This window comes from Aotus nancymaae, unplaced genomic scaffold (genome assembly GCF_030222135.1).
Source record: "Aotus nancymaae isolate 86718 unplaced genomic scaffold, 86718_ANA_hifiasm-v0.15.2.pri h1tg000014l, whole genome shotgun sequence".
In the NCBI taxonomy this organism is placed as follows: Eukaryota; Metazoa; Chordata; class Mammalia; order Primates; family Aotidae; genus Aotus; species Aotus nancymaae.
Window position 1 is genome coordinate 111,630,174 of NW_026988425.1, and position 20,927 is coordinate 111,651,100.

The following is a 20,927-nucleotide window of genomic DNA, read 5'->3' on the forward strand; positions in this document are numbered from 1 at the left end:
GCCTAAATGTTCCACTTAAAAGATACAGAATGGCAGAATGGTTAAAAATCCACCAACCAAGTATTGGTTGTCTTCAAGACAACCGATAAGGTTGTCTTGTAGTACAGTAACAGATTCAAGTAACAAATAAGGACTCACATAAACTTAAAGTAAAGGGGTGGGAAAAGATACTAGAGAAATCTAGAGGAGATGGATAAATTCTCGGAAATATATAACTTGCCTAGATTAAATGAGGAAGAAATGAAAACTCTGCATGGACCAATAACAAGTAGCAAGAGTGAAACAATAATTTTAAAAACTGCAAACAAAAAAAAGTCTAGGACCAGATGAATTCAGAGCTGAATTCCATCAGGCATTCAAAGAAGAACTGGTATCAATCTTACTAAAACTATTCCAAAAGATAGAGAAAGAGATAATCCTCCCTAAATCATTCTATGAAGCCAGTATCACCCTAACATCAAAACCAGGAAAGGATATAACAAAATAAAAATACTACAGACCAACATCCCGTGATCAAGAATACACCCATCAAGTGGGTTTCATACTAGGGATACAGGGAGGGTTTAACATACACAAGTCAATAAGCAAAACTGGCATAGAAGGGACATTTCTCAAAGTAATAAAAACCATCTATGACATCTTTACTGGATTCAATAAAGTTTCAGGACACAAAATCAATGTATACAAATCAGTCACACTGCTATACACCAGCAATGATCAAGCTGAGAATCAAATCAAGAATTCAACCCCATTTGCAACAGCTGCAAAAAAAAAAAAAAAAAAAAAAAACACTTAGGATTATATCTAACCAAGAAGGTGAAAGACTTCTACAAGGAAAACTATGAACCATTGCTGAAAGAAATCACAGATGGCACATACAAATGGAAACACACCTCATGCTCATGGATGGGTAGAATCAATATTGTGAAAATGACTATAACGCCAAAAGCAATCTACAAATTCAATACAACTCTCAACAAAATACCACCATCATTCTTCACAGAACTAAGGGGAAAAGTCCTAAAATTCATACGGAACCAAAAAAGTCTGCATAGCCAAAGCAAGACTAAGCAAAAAGAACAAATTTGGAGGCATCACATTATTTCATTTCAAACTAGGCTATAGTTACCAGAAAAGCATGGTACTGGTATAAATATAGTCACACACCAGTGGAACAGAATAGAGAACTCAGAAATAAAGCCAAATACTTATAGCCAACTGATCTTCAACAAAGCAAACAAAAACAAAGTGGGGAAAAAGACACCCTATTCAACAAATGGTGCTGGCGTAATAGGCAAGCCACATGTAGAAGAATGAAACTGGATTCTCATCTCTCATACAAAAATCAATTCAAGAGGGATCAAAGACTTAAATCTAAGACCTGAAACCACAAGAATTCTAGAAGATAACATCAGAAAATCTCTTCTAGACATTGGCTTAGACAAAGGGTTCATGACTAGGAACCCAAAAGCAAATAAGACAAAGACAAAAATAAATAGATGGGACTAAACTAATTAAACTAAAAAGCTTCCACACAGCAAAAGAAATAATCAGCAGAGTAAACAGACAATACAGAGTGTGTGAGAAAATCTTCATAAACTATGCATCTGACAAAGGACTAATATCCAGAATCTACAAGGAACTCAAACAAATCAGCAAGAAAAAAACAAATAATCCCATCAAAAGTCGGCAAAGGACATAAATAGACAATTCTCAAAAGCAGATATATGAATGGCCAACAAACATATGAAAAAATGTTCAACATCGTTAATTATCAGTGAAATGCAAATAAAAATCACAATGAGATACCACCTTACTCCTGCAAGAATGGTCAATATTTAACAAATCAAAAAATAATAGATGTTGGCATGAATATGGTGAAAAGGGAACACTCAGACACTGCTGGTGGGAATGTAAACTAGTATAACCACTAAAGAAAACAGTACAGAGATTCCTTAAAGAACTAAAAGGAGATTCCTTAAAGAACTAAAAGATCTAACTACAGTTTGATCTAGGAATCTCACTACTGGGTGTCCCCCTAGAGGAAAAGAAATCATTATATGAAAAAGACACTTGTGCACACGTTTATAGCAGCACATTTTGCAACTGTGAACATATGGAACCAGTCTAAATGCCCATCAACCAACAAGTGGATAAAGAAAATGTGGTATATAGGTATATACTATGGAATACTACTCAGCCATAAAAAGGCTAAAAATAATGGCACTGACAACGATCTGGATGGAGTTGGAGACCATTATTCTAAGAGAAGTAACTCAGGAATGGAAAACCAAACATTGCATGTTCTCACTTAGAAGTGGGAGCTAAGCTATTAAGATCCAAAGGCGTAAGAATGATACAATGGACTTTGGGGACTCAAGGAGGAAGAGTGGGAGGGGGGTGAGGCATAAAAGACTATACATAGGGTACAGTGTACACTGCTCAGGTGAACTCCGAAATCACCGCTAAATAACTTTTTTCCATGCAACAAAACACCACTTGTTCCGACAAAACTATTGAAGTAAAAAAGTTAAAAAATAAAGTAAAATAAAAAGGTTGGGTGTGGTAGCTCAAACCTGTAATCCTAGCACTTTGGGAGACTGAGGCGGCCAGATCACCTGAGGTCAAGAGTTGGAGACCAGCCTGGCCAACATAGCAAAACCCCATCTCTACTAAAAAAAAAAAAAATGCAAAACTAGCCGGGGGTGGTGGTGCCAGCCTATAATCCCAGCTATTTGGGAAGCTGAGGCAGAAGAATTGCCTAAGCTGCGGAGGCTGCAGTGAGCCGAGATTGCGCCACTGTATCCAGCCTGGGCTACAGAGTAAGATGCTGTCTTGAACAAACAAACAAAAGAATTTTTGAGTTCCAGATAATTAGTGTGTTTTTTTCTTCCTTAGCCTCACCCAATTCCTTGTTTCCTCCAAAATGTTTACCAAGTGACCCAACTCAGTTTTCATTCTTATGTATGATTTAATTTTGCTGTGGGGGCTGGTATTCAGTTAACCTCATGAGGTTATTTCCTGCATTCTGCTTTCATTATCTTGAAGGGGTATGTATTAAATCCTTTCCACACCCCATAGAGTGATTTCCTGCATCCTGTTAAAGCTTCAGAAAGCAGTGCAGATTTAAAAAACAACCAATTCACCAGGCCAGCCCCTGTGGAGTAGAGATCATCGATGAGTTGGACAGAGGTAATTGCTAAGCCAGACATCTGAAGGATTCCAAATGTTTATTAAATAATTTTATTCAAAAATAGGAAGGTTGAATAGAAACTTCATTTTGCATAATAGTATGAGAATGTTAGATTAGTAATGTTTCTTTTAATATACAATGGCATGAGTATGTGTTCTGAATCTGATTTTAGAAGACTGTTATTTACTTGATTTATACTCAAACCTGAAGGAGAAAGTAGAATTTCCTCTCAAAGACATAAAATGATGTAAATATATAATCCAGAGCCATGCATCATCAAGAAGCACAAATACTATTTTCCCATGTGCAGTCCATGGTGCTTTTTTAGATATGACACGATGGTAACTCATGAGAATCAAATTTCATTGAGTAAGAGGGGATTTAAAAGCACAGTATTTCTTGGTGTAAAGTCAAGAGTCAGTAGCAGATAATGATTAGAGGATGATGTAAGTGTTTGGTAAGTTGCCAGGCTGAAGCTAAGATTATCTCCTGTGCACGACTTGTTATTTTGTAGATTACAGTGAAATATACCCTAATATCTACGTTCTTACCTCCAGCTCAATTTTTATTACAAAAATGGAGACATTTTTGAGATAGACTTTTGAGGTAAATACTTTCGTATATAACTCATCTTGCCACAGTATACAAATCTAGGAACTATAGTATCTACCCTAAAAGAATAAATTTAATTTAATGTGATTGTTGTTACTGCGTGTTTCCAGTTTTCACAGTAATTTACTATACTAAACAAATGTGAAAAAAAAATGCTCTTGAGCAAACTGCATACCTATGCCTTCAGAAACTTAACAGAACTGATCTCAATTACAGTCCTATAGCTATGAGACAGGTCATTCAATTCCATCAGTCTGGCTCCTATTTCAAAATATAAATCACATCAGCTGAAATAATGCATTCAAGTGGCTGGCAAGTACTCTGTGTCCTTAGATACTACTCTTCTAGGGTTAAACTGTAGACAATGATGTCATTAATGTTTTACTATGAATTCATTTCAGAAGTCCAACTGACATGCAGACTTCAAAGGATTCTGAAAAACTCATCCAAAGCAAATAAAATTTGACATTCAGCTGATCAATAAACAAAAATACACTTTAAAAGTTATAAAATTATGTCATTTGTACAAAGACCTGCTTGAGGTTTCTGAAAGTAGAAAAGATCACAGGGCTGGTTTGAAGGCAGTGAGTTATCTCAACTAATCAAACTCCTTGTTCTACTCTTTCCCCTCTTCTCACTACTGTACTTGACTACTCTAAAATAAAATAAATAAATAAAAAAGATCACAGGTTTTGAAATAATTGACGACATATGAACTTGATTCAGTGAAATTTCCTGTAAGATGGACAGCATGGGTCCTGTCCAATAGAAACTTATAACAAAAACAGGCAATGCTCATGGGGTCTGCTTTTCTTTGTGAATACTGTATTCCCCCTCTCTAGCCCATGTGCCTGTCCTCAAAAGGCAACATTTCTCCTTCTCTTTCAGAAACTTCATGCATCTTCATGAAGCATGATTGCTGAGGCACATTCAACTTCAACTATCACCTCCATGTGAATGACTGAAATGTGAGTTTCTGCATTGTCTTTCCTAATTTCCAATCCATATTCAATAATCTGGTGGCCACTTTCACCCAGACATGCTGCTGTCATCTCAACTCAACTTGTTCTACACACTTCTACTACTGCTGTCTTCCACCACTCCATCCCCACCTTCAGAGCAATCAAGCTTTCTTTGTATCTTTCACCTCTTCCATCTCTTCTTTTTAACTGCCAATGCCCCTGCGACAATGCAAACCCTTATTTTACCTTCATTCAACCCCAAATAATTCCAAGAGCGCCTTGAGCCTTTCTATGTTTAGTATCATATGTTTTTTCTCTTTCTCAACATGTTATGAAAAAGTGAAGTTGCTGGATATTTAAGACTTTATTTTATGCTCGATATTTAAGTGTGCCCAAAGTAAAAGGTCCCCAAAGTCATTTGAACTACAGTATAAACCGAGTATTAAAGATAAACTCCCAGTAGAGAAAAATAGTAAATCATAATCAAATAAGCAAATTATTACTATGAAAGATTTACACCAATTACAATATGTACAAAACAGCCAAGTTTTACTTGCAGATGACAGATGGAAAACAAGTTACATGTAAAAAATAAAGAAATGTTCTAATTTACTACAAAAAAAATGTTATGACTGTAGAGGTAACCGTATCAATACAGCATCACAAAAACTAGAAAAAGAGTTAAAAACACTCATAGTCCCACCATCTTAACTATTATAATCTCTTTGGATTTTCCCCTTTTTGTTTTCCATGCTCATATTTTTTGCTCATTTTTAAATCACAACTAAAAAGATATTCAGTTGAAATTTCATTTATTTCATTTTCATATAGCTGAATACATTGATTTCTTCCTATTATTTATTATCACAAATAAAGTTGCAATGAAGCTTTGCTTATTCTAACTTACCTCTTTAGGAGAGATTGCCAGAAATGGGATTAGTGGGCTTGGAGGTGTAAACATTTTTATGATGACTGAAACATCTTGCCAAAACCTTTTCAGAAAGATTGTTACTAATTTACAAAGCCACAAAAGCATGCATGAGATAATCAGGTTCACCATGCCTTCGTTAGCACTGAACATCACAATAAAAAGTGTTAATAGTTGCGAATTAGTAATAGTGGTATTTTTTTGTCATTTTAATTTGAATTTCATGATTACTACCAATGATGAACATCCTTTTCTGTTTTTAAAATACTAGTTAGGCTTCTTTTTCGAATTGTGTATTTTGGCACAATTAAATGTCCATTGTTAAACATTCTCCTAACTATTGCTTGGATTTTATCTTACTTTTTTTCTCTAGAGAGTGAGGAACATGTATTAATATCATCTCACATAAGAAGACTTGGCACCAGGGGGAAGAGTGGCACCAGACTCGGTTGGTCAGCAGCTCAACACTGAGAGCCACCAGGCTTTTCACTGTATCATCCTTGGCATGTTGACCTGTCATCTTAAACTGACTTGTCTCATGATCTCAAGCTAGGTGCTGATTTCCAGCTGCCACATGCAGACAACAGTGACCAAAGACTCAAAGGCTACCTATCTTACAGTTTGTCTGTGCACGAATGTGAGTGTGTCTATGAACTTTTTTCTTTCTGAATTTTGGAATACTTTAAACATAAAATGTACATTATTTTCTCTTATAATTTAAAAGGTGCTTTTATATTTGTGGTTATAGTTCCTTTATTATATCTAGTATATTCTTATTTTCAAACTGTTTTCTTGCTAATGTAACACATAAACAGAAAATGTACAAAACAAAAACGTATATAGGTTAAGGATTTATCATAAAATGAAGATCCATGTAATCACCATTCAGATTAAGTTTCCATAATTGGGCCCCCTAAAATATTGCCATAGTCCCACCTACCCAAAGTAACTACTACTGTGAATTTTACAGTAATTTTTTTTTGTTTTTCTTTATGGCTTTACCATCTATCTACACAAGCATGCCTAACACTATAGTTTTTTTGGCCCACTTTTCAAACTTTATATAGATAGAATCTTGTGTATGTATCTATCTTCTTTAATTAATAATGTTTGGTGAAATTCATCCGTGTTGAGTACTGCTGAGGTTTCATTTTCACTGCAGTATAGTATTCTTTCATATGAACGTACTCTCTTATGTTTATCCACTCTACTGTTGATAGAAATCTGTACTATTTCTAGATATTGACTTTACCATAATGTTGTGCACATTCTTTTTCATATCTCATAGTGCACAAATGCATTTCTCTATAGTGCATAAGGATGAGTGAAAATTCTGGATCACAGAATACACACATCAGCAGCTTAAGTAGACAATGCCAAATGGTTGCAACAACTTGTACTCCCATTACTAGTGTATGAGTTTGTGCTTTTTTATAGCTTTGTCAATACTTGGTATTATCTACTTCATTTTAGCAATTCTGGTGGGTGTGCAGTGTTCTTTCTTTGTGGTTTAATTTTGCATTTCCATGACTACTGAGACTGAGCATTTCCTCACATTTAGCAGACACAACTTCTTTTGTGAAGTGTCTGTGTTCTCTTGCACATTTTCAAAATTCGAGTTTTCTTTTTCTTATTGATTTGTAGATATTCTTAAAAAAAAAACCCTCTAATTGATTATATATATATACTACATATATTCTCCCATTCTGTCTTGCCTTTTTAATCTCCCTACAATGTTTCTGATGCACAAAGGTTCCAATTTTAACACAGGCAAATTAATCGATCTTTCCATTAGGCTTTCTTTGGTTTCTTATTTAAGAAGTCTTTCCCTTTCTTGAGTTTGTTCAGGGCTTTAAAAGTCTCAAGGTTGCCACTTCTCTCAACAGTACATGGGACTGAAGTATTCCAGCTTTAGGGATGCAGGCAGAAGATGCAACAAAAATTAAAATATGAACAAGGCAAACAAATTATGCATTTGAAAATGACAATATTGGTAAAAATGATATGGCTTAAAGGTAAAGTGAAACTTATCTGGAACTGACCTATCACAAGTTTCTAAACTGGAACTGATATAGTAAATTATTACACATACACAGATAAAACATATTTAAGCCAGTAGAATTTGCAATCCAGGCAAATGCAGAATATACATTCTTTTCCAGTACACAACACAGACAAAAACTGAGCACATGCTGGCCCACAAAAAAGTATCAGCAAATTTCAGAGAATTTAATCATATAGCATTCTCTGGTAACAAAATAGTCTGGCTAGAAAATAATACCTAAAAGATAACTAGAAAATCCCCATGTATCTGAAATCAGGAAATATAATTCTAAGTAACTTACAGGTTAAAGATATAATGGAAAACAGAAAATATTTTGAATTGAATATTAGTGAAAGCATTCAATTTTACTAGTCTTTTAAACAATCAGTATTTGTTTTCTTAATTCAATTTATGTCTACTTATCAATACTTGTATTTTTATGATGACTGAAACATCTTGCCCAAATCTGTCCAGAAAGATTGTTACTAACTTACAATGCCACAGAAGCACATATGAGATCATCAGTTTCACCATGCCTGAAATAGAAAATTTTTTATTTTCTATTTCAATGCTTGTATCTTCATAATTTGCTTCTACTGACTTGAGATTTAATTTGCTGTCCTTTTCTGACTTTCTGAGAAGGAGGTTTAGCTCATCATCTCCCAGTCTTTTGTTTATAAAGGTTAAGATTTCTCATAAAGTAGAGGATTATCTGTATTCCACATGGGTTTTGTAGGGCTTCTCAATTTGTGGCTTGTTTATATGTTGTTGTTAGTTTTGGAAAATTCTCAGTGATTATCGCTTCAAATACTGCTTCTGCCCAATTTTCTCTGACTTTGCTTCCTGGGACTCCAATTTAATATATGTTAGACCTTTTTATTCTATACTCTGGGTTTTCTTTTTAATTTTCCATCCTTTGGTGTCTCCAAAACTCTGGATAATTTTCTTCTATCTTATCTTTTAGTTTCTTAATTCTTATATTTGTTTTGTCCAAGCTGTTAAGTCCATCTGTGAAGTTGTTAATATTATGTTTTTGTTCTAAAATATCTATGTTTTAAAAAATTTCAGTTCTGTTAAATTCCCAATCTTTTTTTTTTTTTTTAAATACCCTTGAACACAGTAAACACTGTTATATTAAAGTCAAAGTCTGTGCCTAATAACTCCAAATTCTGGAGTTCCTAGAAGGCTGGTTCTATTGTTTATTTATTTCTTCAAGTTTTCACTTGCTTTATTTGTGTGTGTGTCTAGTTAGTTCATCTTATGTGCCAAGTAGAAATAATAAGCTCTGAGAGGTTTTATTTTCTTCTTTTTTTTTTTTTTTGAGACAGAGTTTCACTCTTGTTGCCCAGGCTGGAGTGCAGTGGCACGATCTTTGCTCACTGCAACCAACCTCTGCCTCCTGGGTTCAAGTGATTCTCCTGCCTTGACCTCCTGAGTAGCTAGGATTATAGGCACTCACCACCACTCCTGGCTAATTTTCATAAATTTAGTAGAGATGTAGCTTCACCATGTTGACCAGGCTTATTTTATTCTTCCAGAGATTATTTGCCTTTCCAGGCATTCTGGGACCCCTAAATCTAATTTCTAATTGCCACAATCTAATTTTAAGAAGCAGGATGATGCACATATAAGATGTCGCTACTAAAAATAACTGCTTATCTCTGGTTTACTTTACTTCTAGAGTACAGCCTTTTGGGGTGTCAACTCAACGTGAGAGAAGCATACTAGGCTCTTATAATTCTTGGTGGGTCCTGAACTTATTATTTTGTTGGGGGGGATAAAAAACATATGGGAAAAGGGACACAGAAAGAGTAAGTGGGCATGCAAACAACGGAAACAGGAGTTGGAAAAAAAGCCATAAATATTTGGAAATATACATACAAGAGTAGCAGCCCTCGTATTTAATTGGTATGACCTTTATGTATTTTCACACAATTTGTTTTCCATTAAATAAAACTCCACAATAGTTCTTATCTGTTTAATTCCATTAAAACATTTAATACTGTGACAGATACAATTAGGCAATTATTCCTACTTTAAGTCACTATATATTTTGTAACTTGTCTTAATAATATCTTTATTGATGTTTATTTTTTCCTCATCATTTTTATTAAGTCATTCAATCATCTCCATAATTTTAAGGCAGAAGCTCCTTACATTTTGTGGAGTGAATGGGTTGAATACATACAGTTAGGAATTTAATCCTATTAAGTGATTTGTTTTCAGATGTCTCTGAAACACACAGTATCCCAACCAGGGAAGGAAATGACTGTCCTTGCTTTCAGATAACAGTGATATCAACTGTAATTATCATAGATTAACGGACTCGTATGTCTTAAAGTGATGAAAATCCAAAGGGGTACAGTTATTCTTTTAACTTCTTTGACATATATACATCATGTTTTTGTAATGTTAAGATCATGCTGTATCTTTAGGAGCACTTCAGGCCTGGGCAGACATATTTATGACATGTGTTTAAACTGCTAGTCAGTCAGCATGGGAGGGGTCCTAGAGTCAAATAACCTATTTGGCCACAACTATGACAATGTACGAATGTTCTACCTGTATCAAAGCAACTAACTGAGACAAACTTTTTTTTTCCTCTCTCTCTTGCTTGGTAACTGAGTCTTGTTCTGTTACCCAGGATGGAGTGCAGTGGCATGATCTTGGCTCACTGCAACCTCTGCCTCCTGGGTTCAAGCAGTTCTCCTGACTCAGCCTCCCAAGTAGCTGGGACTACAGGTGCACACTCCCACGCCTGGCTTTTTTTTTTTTTTTTTCTTTTTTTTGGATTTTAGTAGGGACGGGGTTTCATCATGTTGCCCAGGCTGCTCACGAACTCCTGAGCTCAGGCTATCCACCCACCTCAGCCTCCCAAAGTGCTCAGATTACAGGCATGAACCACTGTGCCCAGCTGAGACAAATCTCTTAATTCTCTTTCTAATTGTAGAAGTAGACCCACCGTTTCTCTTCATTCTAATCTCTCTGAAAACATTTCGTGCTATTGTAAGATAGAACAGTTTGGTAACAGTTTACTTTGGTAAGAAGAGAAGATACAGAAAGTTTCTCCTTAAGAAATTATCTTGATGTAAATGTTGCTTTAAGGCAATTTAGTCTTTAGAAAAGAACAATGTCTGTTATACAGGACACACTCAATAAATACTTATGGAATAAATAACGGAAGGCCAAGATTTTTAAGGAATAAAACATGACTGTTGTAAAAAAATGTTAAGTATTAGTGAAAGTATCCTTCAGAAGGAAATTTCACAGAAGGCTTTATTGCAGAAACAACAATCCTTTTATCTCAGATAGGAGAGATACCTACAAAACGAAACTATAGGAATCCACTCACCCACTGGGCTGCTTCCAGCTCCATTTGGCACTGTGAGGTCTGTAGTGCTCAACATCCCACCTAACAACATTATGGAGAGAAGAGAGAGGGCAGAGAATGAATATGAAATAGCTCTCTTTATCTGACTGAATGTGAGCTGAATAGTGGTAACTCTCACTGTAATCCTGACTAGACACAAAAATAAAAATGGGGGGCTGAGGCAGGTAGACACCTGAGGCTGGGAGTTTGAGACCAGCCTGACAAACATGGAGAAATCCCATCTCAACTAGAAATACAAAATTAGCCAGGCATGGTGGCACATGCCTGTAATCCCAGCTACTCGGGAGGCTGAGGCAGGGGAATCTCTTGAACCCAGGAGGTGAAGGTTGCAGTTAGCCAAGATTGCCCCATTGCACTCCAGCCTGGGCAACAAGAGCAAAACTCAATCTCAAAAAAAAAACCAAAAACAAAACAAAACAAAACAAAACAAAAAACTAGCCCAGTCTGAAGTTGTCATTAATATGTAATCTGATGTAGTTACATATGTCATATATATGAGTTTACCTTTCAAGTTGGATGTCCACCTTCAATACCAAATAGTGGTATTGCATCATTACCAAAATAGTACATACTGATAAAAATGGGGGCAGTGTGTGGGGAGTATGATTAAATCATTAAATTAAATCTAGGACTTAAGGGAGAGGAGATACTGCATTACACAGACTAATACAATAAATGCAATGTAAATTTCTGCTGAATTAATGAAGTAATTCAGCCAGGAGGAAATGCAAAAAATACTCTAACTCCAATCAGGTAAGTCTATCGCCCATATTTCTAACATGAATGGCTCACACTCTACTTTAAATCCTTGTTTGTGATATCTGAGTTTTCTGCCTGTCAAAGTATGGTTTTCCCACGAGAAGGAAAAGTGTGTAAATGGCAGGTTCTCAGTACTGCTCTACTTTGCATGACACAATGCTACACCCACAATTGATTTTCAAAAAAATAGTTTAAAATGCAGCCAATTATGTAGCAGTGATTCCTGCTCATCAAAGCAATAAAATTAAGAATAGCAAAATAAGAAACTGCTTATATTAGCAATGAGTTTTTCCACCCTCTTTATTAAAGAACCAGCAGAACAGGTATCACCACATACCTGCATTGCCAGTACTTGGTGGCCTCTGAGGAGCTCCAGGAGACACATTTCTATGTAATGTGGTTTGAGGTGGAGAGAGCATGCTTGAATCTGTTAATGTTGAGCTGGCTGCTAAAGATGGAGACACCAGTGAACTCCCTGGGTTAGTGTAGGACAAAGCATTGGGGCTGGTCACTGGAACTGTGACAGACATTGAAAAGTTCTGAGGTGGCAAACCAGGCTGTAAATAAAGAACAAGAAGGAAAAGACTGTTGGTTTCATATTCATCTACAAAGTAACTTACGAACTTTAATTTGGTAAGATAACTCAAGTTACTAAAAGTACAGGATAGGGATAGGTTCATAACCAATTTACAGATTAAAGCTATTTTCTTTGGAATTATATTTGAACTTGAATATGCCTGACATGAGCCTTTTCAATTTCAATTCTATATATTAATGTATATAAATACAATATAATATATATATTCTATATTTCAAATATTCATAAACACAAAAATAAGGGATAAACCTGATAATAAAATAGTGTTGTCAAATTTAGGCATTACAAAATATATCACTGTCATCAAGTAAGCATAAATTGGCACTTTGATGCAAATCAGCTTAATAACTTTACATTTCTATTGGGAGATCCCAAATATAATAGAAGGAGAAAAGTGGGTATACATGTTATTAACTTAATATGTCAAATTTCATAAATTATAAATATGCCCCATTCTGATTTAACTGACTTTCTAAAGGGCAAAACAAACAAACAAACAAAAAAGTAATTATACACATAACAGTGCAATTTGAGTATAATGAAAATGCAAAGAAACCTAATCTAAACAACGAAATTAACTACTAATCAAGCCAGTAACAAAAGTAATAAAGTTTTTGGTATCTTCTTTAAATTATATGAAGATTAAATTACAAATATTATAAATGCTAATCTTCCCTCCCTCTAAATTATTCCATACCCGCTTTAAAAGGATATTTTCTATTTTCCTCTTGCATTTCCTCCATAGACCATTTACAATATGCTTGTTAACCATGATAAATAATGTTCCTCTTTATAATTTAAAGCAGGAGAAAATAAAACAACTTCACTCTGCCCTCATTTTAAAAGACTAACATCCAAAAGTAAGGTTAACACTGCTAATTCAAAGAATATATTTTATTGGACTTTATTCAATAGTTTATTTCATGTAGAAAAATTATAATACATCAACAAATATAAAAACAGTGGGCATATGACAATTTTTTTCAAAAGTAAAACAGTTTTATTTGTGCCATATCTTTGCAACTTTAACATTAACCGCAAGGTCAACAACATCGCTTTATTTGCTACTGTATCATTTTTAATAGTAATAATGGTATTTGCCCCAAAATAACTCCTTAAAGCTATTTTTTTGTGAGCTGGCTTCTTATATAAGTTGAGCATCCCTAATCTGAAAACCCAAAATCCAAAACTTTTTGAGTACCAACATGATGCCACAAATAGAAAATTCCACACCTGACATCACATGTGGAAATGCAGGCATACAATACACAGTTTATTCAGTGTCCCCAAGGGGAAAAGGACCCTTCCAGTCTCTCTTCAGCTTCCATATATCTTTTCTGTGCATGCCCAGATTCCCTCAACGCAAGCACACCCACAAAGGGTAATCAAATGACACATGTGTAGGCTACACATGCTAACAGCAGGTTTCCCATAATGCTCGGGGCCAAGACCTACAACATGGGTAGCTGAGACAGTGACATCTTTGCTCTCCAATGTTCCATGTACACAAACTTCGTTCCATGTACAAAATTATGAAAAATATTGTATAAAACTTTCTTCAGGCTATGTGTATGAAACATTAAGGAATTTAATGTTTAGACTTGGGTCCTGTCCCTAAGATATTACATATGCAAATATTCCAAATTTTGAGAAAAAAAAAAAATTCCAAATCTGAAACAATTCTAGTCCCAAGCATTTCAGGTAAGGGATACTCAACCTGTAGTACAGAATTACTCTGAAGAAATGATCCATCATGCATACTTTAGGGCATAGTTCTGAGAGAATTAACTCTGATGGTAAAATAAATGTCAGCATTGAAACTAATTTGTTTAAGGGAGGTTGACCTACATATACAGAATTAGAAAATTAGATCCAGAATAACCATTTTAAGTAGCTTTTGCCAATGGAGCTTCCAGTGAGAACTCTTTGAAGAACTATCAAGTTTAGGAGCATGAGTTCAAAGACAAATACTCTTTCACTATGGTTAGATGAATGAGTATACAGAAATTGTAAAGTCACTATTTGTTTTGCAATCAATTTAAGAACATTGCTGCCTTAAATTAAAATTAAGCCAGGCTGCTCTTCCTTAGTATCTATAGCATAAGAAAAGAACAAAAGTTGGCTGGGTGTGGTGGCTCACACCTGTAATCTCAGCACTTTGGGAGGCTGAGGTGGGCGGATCATGAGGTCAAGAGATTGAGACCATCCTGGCCAACACGGTGAAACCCCACCTCTACTAAAAATACAAAAATTAGCTGGGAGTGGTGGCGTGCACCTGTAGTCACAGCTACTCAGGAGGCTGAAGCAGGAGAATTGCTTGAACCCGGAAGACAGAGGTTTCAGTGAGCCGAGATCGCACCACTGCACTCTACCCTGGCAACAGAGCGAGACTCTGTCTCCAAAAAAAAAAAAAAAAGTTTGGTGGCATCGTTGCCAAGTGATTTGGGGACATTTACAAACAGCAAAGCAGTAAGCTTAGCTCTACTACTATTACAGTAACTATACCAAATAATTAAAAACAATTTAGGAAAAAGTTTTGCAACAAACCTAACTACCTTACCTTTTGCTTTCTCAAGATCTATTTAAGAACATGTAAGTTTTTAAGTCATGGGAGTAGAGGGAAAGTTTTAGACATACTCTGTATTATAAATCATAGAATTTTAGAGCTGGAAGATACCGTAAAAACCATGAGAGCCAACTCACTTACTTTATAGATCAAGAAAGAATTCAAGATGTTTAGGTGCCCTATCCAAAGGTATTGGGGTAAGAAGTGGCAGAGTCTGTATCAGCATGTTTTCTCTTCACTTCTACATTTAAGATGCTGAACATGTATAAGACTGCAGCACTTTTACCTTTAAGTTTTATAAAAAATACTAATAAAATGCCTTTCTTCCCTTCTACTACTTGTCATCACCCACTATAAAAATAAGCAATAAGATGTTTGGTCAATCTCTTCATGCACAAGATAAAAGCACAAACCATACTTTAGTACTCACTGCGATTTTATGATTCCGCATCATATTATCAAATTCCTCATTAATTTTTTTATATTTTTCTTCTGTATGTGGAGTTAACACATATGAAGTATCAGGGTCTGGGCTGTCGCACCCTCTGTGTTCCTTCTTGTTCAGAGCCTAAATAATGAAGTTAACAAAAAGGATCAACAAATAAAAAGTAGAGGTAAAGTAAAAGTACTTACAGGGCCTCGTTTGAAAATAAAATCACTATCTTCATTTAGTTTGCTGAATCTGTCCTCCGAGAGTGGACTGTGCTCAAAGTAATCGTCAGCATCAGGGCTCTCACAACCATTAAGGCCTTTCTTTCTTAAAGTCTGAAATACAATTGGAAAATTCACACACAAATAATGCTAACTTGCCATGAGTTTTTCTGTAAGATTTATTAAGAGAGCACAGATGGAATGAATTGAATTATACAAGAGCCACTGAAATGGTTTCTAAATGTTCACAGATGTATTTACTTCTTCAAATAAGGTAAATATTAGATATAAGTAAAATTAATTCTCCCATTGTATGTTAAGAGAAAAGGAATATTTACTTGTTTGGATTCTGCCTTTCTAAACTTCTCAAAATACTAAATTACTCACTACTCTGAAAGTTAAAACTCAAATCTGATTAAAGCCTGATCTATTTATCTGATATAACCAATGCATGAAAGAACTAAAAATCTATAAAAATGATGCTTTGAGAAGTTATAGTACCTTTATAAATTGAACATTTCAGCAACTTCATGTACTGACATTCCTTTCTGCCCATCAGAGTTTATCCTACTCAACAGAAAGAATTAGCACAATATCCCAATCATTTCACTCCTATTATTCACTTTCCTGTATAACTTTGAAATATAACACTGAAACTTAATAATTACTTATGTCTGTAATGACTCTTTCCTAATTAGAATGTATAAATTATTAGTGACTTTATATATTTTTAAAATTTGCACTTAGAAGTTACTCAGACTGTATTTCATGGTTTGATTTAATTCACTGATTTGACTTCTGGAGAATTTTCTAGAGTGCCATTAAAGTATCTCCTGGATTATACTGACTTTTTTTTTTTCTTATTTTGGGATAAGTATAACGCAAAAAACAGTTGGTTTTCTGATTTTTATTTTTAACTTAAAGTCATCCTGAAATAACTTGTCTAGTACTTAAAAGAATAAATTAAAAACCAAGAGCTTGAAGATCTATGGAATATTCATTTACTTTCAGAATAATTTCTTTCTTCTTAAAACCCTGGTAAGTCTTATTTTAAAGTAGAGTTAATGAAATGGCTGAGACTTCTTGATTTTCTGGCCAACTCCAGAAAAGGATTAGGAAGCTAAATTTCCAAGTCAAAGCTTCATCAGTGAACTAGTCCTAGTAAGTTCATCAATAAATGATTATTTAAATTAGATCTAAAGAAAATTATTCCATAGCAGATTTTGGTATCCTTTAAAACATAATTAGCAATAATTATGGATGTTTACTTTACTCCCTTCTTCTTGAAGTAGAATGTGAACACAGTACATTAAGATTCAGTAATTTTTTTCTTAGTTTCTCCAAAGTCAAATTATTTTAAAATTTCACTTTACTCTATTTGATTTTTAAAAATTTTGCATGAAGAATCATAAACAATCATTAATGTAGATATGTTAGCTTCTTAAATTACTTGGCATGTGCATATAGCAAACATGACATTTATTTCTCCAACATTTTCTCCATGGCACTAGGCTCTATGGGCCTAAGCCATCACATGGACTTTGATGTGTGCTTGGCCATAAAAGGTCCTGTAGTTGGGAGCACTAAAGGATAAAGGCATTTATCCTCCCCCAACCGTGGTAGCACATTTACTTGCCAAATCTTTCCAAGTAGCTATGAGCAGTGAAAATGTAGACACTCAGAACACTGGAACACACTGAACTCTTAAAACCTACAAAGCCCTAGAAACAGAACAAATAGAATAGATGCCTACACACAGATCTTATCATAAAGTTGTTGATTTATTCTAGTCCTAAATTTCTGATATTCCCTCCAATTTTCATCTATTTTAAGACTAGTTAATTCATAGTCTTGCTCTTCTTAGTAAACTGTAATGCGTATCACTGAAATGTTCACAAATGGCAATCACCAAGTACTTATTTCTTTGACCATGTTTTAATTGACAGAGAAAAAAGACAGCCGTTGTTCAATAACTACATTAAATTTTTACTCTAAGAGTAGGGTTAACCCTGCTTGTACTTTTGAGGAAGGAAAGCACTCTGCTATCTCCAGCTCTGCAAGCCTTCACTTCAAATGGGGTTTCTGTCACCATGAGGGAATTTAAGAGGCTCTATCAGCTTTGTAGATAATAAGCTAATGTACCTCTGTTTGATAGGCAACTTGTGTCTCCTTATCACTAAAACATGAAGAGTTGTTTTGAGAACCCAACTACCATAAAAAGACTTTTTCTGTCTTCACATTACCAAATAGCACAAGACTTGAAGTTTCTCCTGTGCCACTGGTATTATTAACAAGTTGAATGCTGTAATCTTTTAAGAAGCCCAGGCGAGGTACATAAGAACCAGGCCAGTCTCAGTTTTCTCATGCACAAGTTAGGGACAATAAAAACACTTGCTCAATGAGGAAAACACAGTGCGGAAAGGTCACCAGTATGAGAGATCTGCTTATTCCTCATAAAGAAGTAGAAAAATGCATCAGGAGTGTTAATACTGCGTACTCTCTATAGCTATTACTAGTCATTATCATAATCCATTCCTAAGTAAACAGAACTTCAAAGATACTTTATTTCTTGTAAATAATGTAACTGACAGTTTTTCAGTATCATTCCGATAAACTTAAGGAGAAAATTCAATTGTGCCAAAACAATTTCAAATTTCTGTGGTGTGTACCCATTTAAGTTGACTTATCCCAGTTGCTTTTCTTAAAGAAATGTATTCTGAAACATACATTACAGACTGCTAAAAAGACAAATTTAAAGAACAATTGTTAATCAATTTAAGCCAATTTGATACACCTTGTTCTGTGCATGTTCCGACTAATTTAAAGGTCTTAATTGGCAAGATTACTGAAATAAAATCCTAAAATTAATGCACCTATATTTTTCATCAGTTCACTTCTATAGAACAAAGTAATTTTATTTTTGAAGGGTCCATTAAGCACTTGTTAGAAACAATCATTTTTCTATTTATGTCCACTTTTCTATTTACATCACAACAAAGTTAAATTCCACTATGATTTTAACATAATGTGATGGGCCAATTCAGGTACTTTCTGCATACTGTCATTTATGGTACAAAATGCAGAATTTAATAAACTTAGCTAACATTTACCTTTCTACAATAATTAAGAATAGTAAAATACTTTTAAATGAATCCCCAAAAACGAATATCTTTAAAAACTATGTATTGTTAGAACACATTCTTCTAAGTTATCGATTTGATTCTATGGGGTTTGTGCCTTGATTTTTGAGCTATTTTTCAACTCTGTAGAAACAGAAGTTAATTTGTAGAAAACAGAAAAATGCAAATAATTTGTGTTTGTAGATGTGCAAATAAATTCTATCTGGTGGAAGTTCAACTGACTTCTTCCCCGAACTGTGGAAGAGCCTGTTTTTGTATTTATGAAGCAAATTCATTTGGCCTTGATGGGCTTATATATTTGTCTGATCTTTGAATTTACCAAGGAAACATTTTTTTCAGACTCCCTAATTAATGACTTAAAATCTTTGACTCATGTCCACTTTATATCTGAGAGTCATAATTACCTTTATAAAAAACTGTTATCACTTATGAGTGTGAAATTACCCAATTCATTGATTTTAGATCTAAACTTAGGAAGAGATTTCTAGTAATCCTTGATAGACCTTATTATCAGAGCAAGTATTAGTTTTTAAAAGGAAGAAGTAGTATGCTGTTCTTTAAAATTTTTTTAAAAATATTTGATTAATGATCTGTATTAATTTGTTATAATATCCACTAACAAGGAAATATGACTCTCATCTTCAAGATATTCTTGTGACAATTCATAAATTGTTATTTATATCATAGCATTAAGAATGTTAATTGTCTAAAACAGTAAACCCCACAATCTCCTGAAGCTGGGTTCCTCTCCATCAGAAGCTACTAAGATCTAAAATAAAATACAAGCTAGTGCAGGAAGAGAGGAGAGCATACTGCCTAAAAACATTTCCAGGAAAAAGGAATCCCTACATCATATCCACACTCTTTCTGTGTTGGAAATGCCCAAATTAAACTTAAAATAGAAGATTTTGCTTTGTTGTCTGGCATTAATTAAACCAGTTTTACCTAAATGAAGAACTTTAAAAGCCTTCTATCTACTGCTGATCAAACATTCCAGTAGTAGGAAGGCTCCTCAGTTTAAAATTTCCATACCAATTTAAGGAAAAACAGTGAAAGCCTGAAATTTTCTGAGTGCCCCGACTAGAACCACCTCCATTTAGGTTAGCCCCTTGTTTCTTTGATGAGGCTATTTTACAGCATTGCAGAGATGACATTAGTTAACTTATTATAGAAAACTTGTAGTTGCTGCAAACAATTATTGTTTGCAGAAACTGTTTCCTGTGGAATACTGTTGATTGTCACCCTGTGGATACTGACCAGTTTTGTTTCTATTTATAAATTTAATTCTGCATTCTTTAACTATAAATTGTGTTACATTCTCCTCTGTTTATGATCTTATTGCTCCCTCATTCATTAATGAATCAAAATATCCAATATGTTCATTTTATAATTTTATGATAGTAATCTTTATGCCTTTGTTCAAATCTAATCTGCAATTTGGAAGATTTATAATCCTAACTGTCTGCTGTATACTTTCATTTGGATATTTTACTAACATTTCTATTTCAACTTAACAGAGACAGAATTTGTTACCTTTTATTACATCGTTACCTTTTATTAAACAGAGCTCATCTTTGGACTTACCAACCTGGTCAACCTTATTCCCTTTGTTCTCTCTCTACATTCATACAGAATATCAAATTTTGTGGATTATTTCCATTTCTACAGTTCCCATACTCACTCAAGCCTGTACTATCTTATGTCTAGACTCTTTTTTTTTCCACTTTTCTCTCTCTCCATTCTATCTGTTCCATAAACTGTTACCAATTCAGTTCCCCTCAATACCACTTTGAATTTATCACCTGTTTTAAATCAATTCATTTTTATATGAAGATCATCAGTTGTGCCTGCAAGGAGTTATCTTGCAAACCAGCCTCGGTGGCAGAGATGAGAGACCATGGAGCCCTTAATATGGAGTTCCTGGTGTCAGGCCTTCAGAAAGCCAGGTGCTCCTGCCTCCTTCCTTTGAATGCTATCTGTCTGCATCCTTTCAATAAATTCCTTCATTAGTTGGAGCTACTTTAAATGAGTTCCTATCCCTTATAATCAAAGAAGCGTGAGGAAGAAAACTGTCAGTGATCCT

At 34.5% G+C, this 20,927-nt stretch overlaps 1 protein-coding gene across 15 annotated transcripts in view; it reads right to left on the reverse strand.

Moving 5' to 3' along the window:
* Window positions 1-20,927, reverse strand: part of MEF2A (myocyte enhancer factor 2A) — a 143,771-nt gene that overhangs the window by 28,690 nt on the left and 94,154 nt on the right. For 6 of the 15 annotated variants that reach the window (XM_064376245.1, XM_021674325.2, XM_021674326.2 and 3 more), the window contains 3 exons: window positions 15,472-15,621; window positions 12,227-12,446; window positions 11,092-11,151 (listed from right to left, as the gene is read on the reverse strand). In XM_064376245.1, the coding sequence (XP_064232315.1) occupies window positions 11,092-11,151; window positions 12,227-12,446; window positions 15,472-15,621 (430 nt within the window). Of the gene's footprint in view, window positions 1-11,091; window positions 11,152-12,226; window positions 12,447-15,471; window positions 15,622-15,686; window positions 15,819-20,927 lie in introns of all 15 variants that reach the window. The other 9 variants (XM_064376246.1, XM_064376243.1, XM_012438649.3 and 6 more) reach the window with 3 other exon arrangements.